This window comes from Poecilia latipinna, unplaced genomic scaffold, assembly GCF_001443285.1.
Source record: "Poecilia latipinna isolate Pla-1442-1.1 unplaced genomic scaffold, P_latipinna-1.0 Scaffold5775, whole genome shotgun sequence".
Classification (NCBI taxonomy): Eukaryota; Metazoa; Chordata; class Actinopteri; order Cyprinodontiformes; family Poeciliidae; genus Poecilia; species Poecilia latipinna.
In genome coordinates this window covers 1-8,563 of record NW_015118391.1, presented here as the reverse complement: position 1 = coordinate 8,563, position 8,563 = coordinate 1, and the positions used below count along the sequence as shown (strand labels likewise).

At 42.4% G+C, this 8,563-nt stretch overlaps 1 protein-coding gene across 1 annotated transcript; it reads left to right on the top strand.

Annotated features, from left to right (window-relative positions):
* Positions 1–12: 12 nt before the first annotated feature.
* Positions 13–2,769, top strand: LOC106943727 (serine palmitoyltransferase 3-like). The gene is made up of 3 exons (XM_015027035.1): positions 13–1,578; positions 1,922–2,051; positions 2,136–2,769. Exons 1-3 carry the CDS (start codon positions 1,505–1,507, stop codon positions 2,247–2,249), a joined length of 318 nt encoding a protein of 105 aa, XP_014882521.1. The 5' UTR covers positions 13–1,504; the 3' UTR covers positions 2,250–2,769.
* Positions 2,770–8,563: the final 5,794 nt, after the last annotated feature.

The window sequence follows — 8,563 nt, the reverse complement described above, 5'->3', positions numbered from 1 at the left end:
GCATATGTGACTCTGTGGGTGGGAAATGCCCGCCCGTGCCGCCGGGCCTGGTCCAACATACAATGAAACACCTCCAGTAGTTCTTCCTACTCCTTCTTCTTCATCTTTCCTTTTCCTGTTAGGTTTCGCTTCAGTCATATGTTCTCATATGATTTCTGTGTCTTGCAGCAGGCTTTTGACCTCCCCGGCCTCTATCTTACCAGAGAGGAGCAATTTACAAAATGGGGCCCGTGCTTTTTGGCAGATGTCCGAACGCTATGTTTTCTCTCTCTCTCTCTCCTCTCCACCCCTCTCTCTTTCTCTCTTGTTTTGCTGAGATAAGGGGATTTAAAGTGCTCTCTTACATCTCTTTGAAAGAACTGCCAATCTGTTCCCAGGTAATCAGAGGGAAACAGAGCTGGGATCCAAGGCCGGCTCATGCCAAGCCCCGCTGCAGCCACGGAGCAGCAGGCTCCCCAGCGATTCACATTGTTCAGGAACACAGGGAGGGGGTCAGCAGAGCAGACCGCCTCTGCTGCCTTTGATGTGATTTCTAATATAGTCATCTTGAAATCCTGTGCATGTGATACTTACGCATTGTTTAGATTCAGTCTCAGTCATGGCTAAGCTCCACTGGCAGTCAATAATTTTGTGCGAAATCCATCATAACTAATTTGTGAGCCCTCATTCTGGCAACAAGCGTGTGTGTAAACCCTGCTGTCAGGCAGACAAAACTGAACCATCTGCTGCTGCTGCTGCTGCTGCAGCCCAGTTGTGATCATGGACAAATTTATGGGGAAGGGTAGAGGGTTCACAAACAGTCTAAAACAGTGTGGAACTCAATTTCAGTGTTTTCCAGGTCTGGATAAATGTGGAAAAAAATAATAATAATAATAAGTGCTGAAAAAATATTCATATTTTCAGACTTTCTTCCCAATCCTACCATCTAACTGTATCGTTCCTTACACCTTTCTCTTCCTTTTCTCTGATACTTCATCGTGTCGTCACCCCCTCCAGCCCTCAAGTTCCTCCCTCTTCCTTGTCTTATTCCTTGTGCCACTTTCTTGTTTTTTACTTGGGTCATTCCTTTCTTTCATTTCTTTTTTATGTACTTCATTTATATCATTTTTACCATCAGTCCTCAGTCCTATCCTTCCTTACTGTCCTTTGTTGCAAGCTTCCTTCATTCATCTCTTGTTTCCTTCTGTCCTCGTGTCCCACTCCCTCCGTGTTTGTTGCTTCTTTGTGTCCAACCTGATTTTCGTGTTTGTTTGTTTCTTCCTTCCTTGTGTTAATCCTTGGAGCTGCAGGACTTTGGGGCAGATGCCACTGCAAGGAAGACACACTTAACGCTGTTCCCCACTCGGGAAATTGGAAGTATTCAGGGAAAAAAAAAAAAAAAAAAATCAATGAGTTGTTGCATTACTCATGTACATCTGGTGATGTCCTTGTTTTAATTGGAGGCATCAGACGGATCCGCCAGTTGGCAGAAAACACCCGATACTTCAGGGCCAAGCTGAAGGATATGGGCTTCATCATCTATGGCGATGATGACTCCCCTGTGGTTCCAGTGCTGCTCTACATGCCAGGCAAAGTGGTGTAAGTACACCTGAACTCTCACCTACACACCTAACATAATCTGGTTATTCACAGAGTTCAACATTTAATCTAAAGCAAAGGTTAAACGTGAAAACTGTCTGCTGCTTCAATAATTACTTAACACCTTTTGATGTGCAGACAGTTCTTTGTGGTCTTCATAGTAAGTACATTTCAGCAACGACTTGTGATTCATTGTGCAGCTCTAGCGTGTCGTGAATGTGAAACTGCTCTTTGCACATGCATTTTTTCTATGTGATGCATCTCTACATACCAGTATATTATGAAACTGGTATTATTGATATTAATACCTAAACGGTTACCACTTTTTTTTATTGCTACCTAGGGCCTTTGCTCGTGAAATGTTGAAGAGGAAAATAGGAGTTGTAGTGGTTGGATTTCCCGCCACCCCGATCACAGAGGCCCGAGCTCGTTTCTGTTTGTCCGCTTCGCACACCAGAGAGATGCTGGACAAGGTAAACACACAGAGAAATCCGCCGACAGCGCCTCAAACTGTGAATAAAGGTTCAGTAAATGTTCTAAAACCGTGTTTTCTTCAGGTGCTGCAACAGATGAACGAAGTAGGAGACCTTCTGTGTCTGAAGTTTTCACGGAGGAAACGCTCCGCTTTTCCTGACGCCTGCAAAGGGGAAAACACCGAGGCGGACAGCTGATGTGACGCATCGCACCTTGACTTCACAGCGTCGAAACTAAGTGTCTCTCCCGCTGCAAGACTCTTTAACACGTATTTTAGGGCTGCACCCATAATCTATGCACAGAAGAGGGGACAAATGTTTGGCAGCTGCTTTTTTTTAGATGTTGTTTCAAGCTGCTGATTCAACAGAAGAGCTGTTTTTGCTCCTTTGAATTTAAATGTATTTGTTAACATGTCTATTTTTTTATTTTTTTTAGCTCTTGCAGAAAATCACTGCAGAAGCACAACATGGACTAGTTTAGCTTAAAGGAATGTGGAAAATATTCTGTGTCAGCATTTGTCCACATAAAAACCTCTCAGATCAGTAAAGAATTAGGAAAGTTTTAAGACATATTTACACAACTGTGTCAATTTATCTTTAAATTAACTTTTTCTCTTAATGTATTTTTATTAAATGTATTGTGTTCCTTATAAATTATTGTCAATTTTAAAAATGGTGTCACTGATGATTATTCAAGAATAAACTATTTTACTTAGTATTTATTTTGTATTATTTTAAGCAACACAATACTTTTTTAAAAGGGATCAGAGCTGATGCTAGTATATTCATTATTATCCATGTCTTCAACAGTGAGATATCCAAAAAGCATGAAAAAAAGAAAAAAAGCAAGTAAGCTTACCTTATCCCTAAAAGTACTTTTTGGCATTTTTGTCACTTTTTGTGACAAAATTGTAATTTTAAAATCTTAACAGATGTTGCAGTTTCTGCACCAGTTCTGACCAGTATTATTTCTCTGGCGTACCTGTTTGTTTTGAGCAGTCCCTTCTAACACCAGAACACTTTTCATAAGCAAACTGCAACGACCGAATAACATAATAGTAGTGGATGGAAGCAGCTGAAAGTCTGCTTTCCACAGAGCTGTCCATGTTTTTATTCATGAGCTTTTGCTTCATGGCAGGTTTGAAGCTGTAAAAACATTATTTTTGGACACGTCTCATCATTTAAAGTTTGTCTACGGTTAGTTTTCTCACAACAGTACGTCTTCTGGCTGTAAAAAGTAACTTCAGGGCTACACATGTAGTGGATTCAGGGAAGTTAAGAAACTTCAGCAGCTGCAGTCAAATGCCCCCCTCATTCCTTCTGGCTCACTTCCCTTTAGAAACTAAGATAAAACATGTTGCTGCTGCTGTTAATTTTCACTGGTACACATGAAAAAAAGAACATCTGAAGAGAATGTCTATTAACTGACATTAATATTGCAGCTTCAGACAACATGCCATTTTCCAAAGTGTATTTCTGATTTAGATGGGCATAACTTCAAATGCTCTGTTTATGTCGGAACCAGGTGTTAATTGCAATTTACTTCCAGAGTTTGAAGGTTTTCTGGCCATATATTGTTACCGTTTGGCCGCTAAGTTATTTTCCCTGCCGATTTCTTTATTTTTGAAAAGAAAAAGTGGCCGTTGAAAGCTTGGTGAATCATAAAGTTGATTAATTATCCACCTGACATGTGTGTGTTGAAGCCCCGAGCCTCCATCCAGTAGCTTTTAAAACATCCTAATCCATGATTATTTTCAGTACTGAAATGTTGTCCTAAAAAGTCTCAGCATGACACAACTTTCATCTCCACTCCAAATGATAGTCCTGCTCCAAATAATATATCAGGTTGCAATTACCTCTTTGACATACAGTCGAATCCCAGGGAATAAAAAAGGTGTTGCGGCATGTTTTGTGGCGAGACTGCATATATTCGCCGAATCCAAACAGTTTAATTGTCGGTGTTTTAAAGACCACTGCGCTCATGCACACGCAAGGCCGCTCAACAGTTGCGAAGGTAAGCATGCAGGGTATGCGGCACCTGGGCCAACAGAAACCTAACCTACCAATTAGTGCTGAACCCTGAATTCTCGTGGCATGGGGTAATCATTTGATTAAGACAGGAAGGATTATAAATGGATGATATATGTGTGTTTTCACAATGTGTCAGGCTGGGTCGAGTTTGCGCTTGTTTTTCTCCAGAACGAGACACTGTGCTCTTATCTCCATAAACAGCATTAAAATGTTTTACAATTTCGCATAAAGATGCGATGCGGAGCTCTCAGGATAGCATTATAGAACTACTATAAACATGGAAGGAATTAAAAAAAAAAAGGCAAACAGGGAGGAAATAAACTCTGCTCTTTTGCTCGATCACTTTGTTCCGTAAGTCAATACTTCACATCTGGCTCCAGCAGCCAGAAACAATAAGGAACAGCTTCTTTAATCATCAAATCTGTGACGCCAGGGTAATGCACCGTTCCGTCGAGATCTGGGGGGAGAAGCTGAAAGGTGGCCTGATACGAAGCATTAGGATGCACTAATGTCTTCCGGATGGGTGCCATTAAGTTTCTCAAAGTTTTGCATTCGAAGAGGAAATGTAAGAATTTAAGCTCAAAGGGAATATTATATTTGTGGATTTTTGTTTCAGGCTCTTTTCAGACAGCTCAAAAATGTTTGCACGTTGCACATATAACCTTGAACTTGAAAATAAAAAAGGGTAGCATTACATAATGCGTCCCGTACTTTCCCTGAACTTGGAGGTTTCCATTCCAGAACTTACAGAAAATGTTTAGGGAACACACTTGATACATTTCAAAACTTACTTTCAGAACTTGAAACTTTCAGAAGACTTATTACTGTCCTGGAACCTACCAGATACTTTTCTCAAACTTAGAGGTTATTTGTCACGTACGGTTATTCAGTTGACTGATTACTTTACCAGAAATGACCAGGTATTTTCTTGGACTGTATAGAGTACTTCCCAGAACTTTAGTAATCAATGGGTTCCAGGAAATTCATTTTTAAAATACATTGTAAGTTTTAGAAAAGCGTCTGGTTGGCTCTGTGAAAGTAATCAATAACATCCATGAAAGTATTGATGAGCGCCTGAAAGAAACATCTAAGTTCTGGGAAAATAACCACTACGTTTAAAGAACGTCAATTTGTGGTTTTTTTCAAAATAAAAAAAAAAAAAAAAAAAAAAGAACCTTTAAGTTTTTGGAAAGTACCTTGTAAATTCCAGGAATAAATCCATCCATTTTCTTTACACCCTGGTCCCTTGGTGGGGTCAGGAGGGTTGCTGGTTCCTATCTCCAGCTATCGTTCCAGGTGAGAGGCAGGGTCACCCTGGACAGGTCGCCAGTCTGTCGCAGGGCAACACAGAGACAAACAACCATGCATACACACACTGACACCTAGGGGCAATTTCGGAGAGGCCAATTAACCTGATAGTCATGTTTTTGGACTGTGGGAGGAAACTGGAGTACCTGGAGAAAACCCACACATGCACAGGGAGAACATGCAAAATCCATGCAGAAAGACTGGGGCTGGGAATTGAACCCAGAACCTTCTTGCTGCAAGGCAACAGCTCTACCAACTGCGCCACTGTGCAGCCCCTGGAATTAAGCCAGTAAAGTCTAATAAAATCTCCAAGACACTAAAAGTTAAAAAAAGAAAACGTAATCTCCAAGTTCAAGGAATGCCACTTTAAAGTTTTGCGAAAGTAGAAGCTGTAACTATTGGAGACTCTCAGCTCAAACAATTTATCATTAGAAGAAAATTCTGACTTTTTATGTCATAATACACCTAAAACGTTATTTAACATTACATCGCTGGTTTTGCCTTGTCTTTTTAACATACGTTCATCAAGATTTAAATTTGTTACAATTAAATTGACTTTTTACCTCTGAGGAATGAGCTCCATGTTGGTACTCAACCAAAGTGGCAGGTGATGACAAGGCAACACATTTCAGCATCAGCAGAAGAGCGGCACATGGTGTGTCCTGACATTAAAACATCAGCGAAGCCACACTATGGGCGTCAAGGCCTGCCTGCACCAGCCTCTTTTGAACTTCACATCCAAATTCACTGCACTTATTGCAATGGCATGTAGCTGCTGTTCTGAAGGGGGATCCTCTGCTACGCCTTTGATGTCCACCAGTGTGTCCAAGGCAGGCGAACCTGCTCTCTGTTTTCCATTTAGTCTAATATTTTTCTACTTTGGGGAGAGGAGTTTTGAAGTGGAGCAGACAGAAGGACACATTTGCATGTTTTGGACATCTGTTCTCTGCCTCGAGGAAGAAAGGCCGAAGGTTGTATTCAAAGATCTAAATCTGGAAGCTCTAAACTATGATATGGATTTAATGGATGGCATGATCAAACACAATAAAGTGACGCGATAAAAGATTTGTGCTTTTATTTTATTGTTGTTTTCAAAATAAGGAGCTATTTCTGAGTATTATCATGGTTTGTTGTTCTTGTTCTCTATTTAATAGTTCAAAACCTGACAGATAATAAAGAGTAAGTTGTTTTCATCTTGAAAATGTATGTGTGTTTATTCACACATTAATATGTTTACAGGGGCCCCGTCCATTCTGGAAAAGTGTTTCAAATAAATATGGAAAAAGAAAATGGAGAATGGAAAAATAATTATATTTCTGTACTCCATAACCTATCCCACTGCATGATAATTGCATCAGCACATCCATTCAATCATCCTCACTGCATCTGATATTCCTTCCATCCATCCATCCATCCATCCATCCATCCGGGGCAGTTTTTGTGTAGGACCGCCCCTGCACCAGGAGTTTTGTTCCACCGCTCGCATCTCCTGGTGAATAAGTTCAGGGACACGGTTTAAAGTGCGTCTTCCTCTCCGCGCGGGATCAGTGAATTGAGGCAGCAGCATCCCTGCTAGGTGCATGCTTTAACACCTAGCAGGGATGCTATTGAAGGGGACAAAAGCGCTCTCGCACTGGCTAAAGTCACATTACGCACCATTTGTCTTGCTTAAGCGAAGTGTCACCACTGTCTTCCGCCGCAGCTGCGCACGCGTTAAGTTGAGGTGTGGACCTCCTGGTGCGATCTTAGATGCGCCTACGGGGTCCTTTGATTTGGCCCAATAAATTTCAGCTAAGCTGTATGGGGGGGGGGATAATATTTCACCGTGCAAATCTACAGAAAGTGGCGTTTAAAAGCGCATTTTGGTCATTTTAATTCGAGGACTGAAAAGCAAATCGGAGTGGGCGAGCACTCCTCTTGATCTTTCACCAGAATAAGTGGAAATTAAAGCCAGCTGCACCTCAGTTTGATGAGGAGGGTTCAAAGGGATGAAAGAGTTAATCAGAGGGGAGGGCGCGGGCACATGGAGGAAGGTGTGTGTGTGTGTGTGTGTGTGTGTGTGTGGTGGTGGTGGGGGGTGCCTTGGTATAAAACCAGCTCCAGATCGCACAACAACACCAGCGTGCGTCTGCCCTATTTCCTCCCGCAGGTTTCTTCAACTCTGTGAGTTTAATGCTGACCCTGACTTGGAAGATCTCTCGTTTTTTCTCGGTTCTACCTGTGCCGTTAGTCCAAAGGTCTTCTCGCTGGACTATGCCGCGCAGAATGCGAACTGTGCAGAAAGTTGCGCAAAGCGGATGAAGTGGAGAAGTGAGGGAAAAACCTGTGGCATGAGGTTGAAAATGCGGCGAGGAAACGCAGCTGCGAGTTTTCTGAGTTTGGAGATCTGACAAGAGCGGAAAGTACCAATGCTCCACGCTGGATCAGCACCACAACTACTCGGTACAGGCTGGAGTAGTCTCTGAACTCAATCAAGTGTTTACTCATTCAGCCTAAATAAGATTATATGATTAGAAAGCCAAGGAGAATTGGTTTAGAAAAAAAAAAAAAAAAAACTGGATCCAATTTCATCTCCAGTTCCTCGCATTCTCTGACTGCTTGTCCACCTTTTCGATCGGTTTCCTCTCCGTTTTTTTTATTTTTATTTAAATTTTTTTTTTTTTTTTTTTTTTTTTTTTTTTTTTTTCTTTTGCACCACTGATTCCCGAAGTGGCTCCGAAGTGGTGTTGCGGCTCCTCGTCCCCGGCGGATCCGGAGATTGGAGTCTCTGCACCGGTGGGAGTCGGAGGCGGAGCTGGAGCTCCGGCCACACCGCGGGCTCCAAAGAGCGGCCGCGTCAAGAGGATGGTGCGGCTGGCGGCAGAGCTCCTGCTGCTGCTGGGACTTCTCCTCCTTACCTTACACATCACGGTGCTGCGGAGCAACCCGCTGCCTCAAGGAAATGCTACTGTGAGCCTGGATCAGGATACAACACTTAAAGAGGTGAGTAAGGAAATCTGCTGCCACGAAGGAGAAACTTAATGTAATAATGTAGGTGTTGTCCAGGTAACAGAGCCGAACCAAGTCTACAGGGGGCTTTGACCAGGACTGGATTTGGGGTGGGGTGGGGGGGGGGGGGTCAGTGGTTTTTCCCCACAAAGGCACTTGCGACTCACATTGCCCTTTTTCAAAGG

What these genes read in the sequence shown, in the direction of transcription:
- LOC106943727 (XM_015027035.1), top strand. Translation starts at nt 1,505, where the DNA reads ATGGGCTTCATCATCTATGGCGATGATGACTCCCCTGTGGTTCCAGTG. An exon ending in TACATGCCAGGCAAAGTGGT is followed by an intron (nt 1,579 to 1,921) that starts GTAAGTACACCT and finishes ATTGCTACCTAG; the next exon opens with GGCCTTTGCTCGTGAAATGT. An exon ending in CCAGAGAGATGCTGGACAAG is followed by an intron (nt 2,052 to 2,135) that starts GTAAACACACAG and finishes TGTTTTCTTCAG; the next exon opens with GTGCTGCAACAGATGAACGA.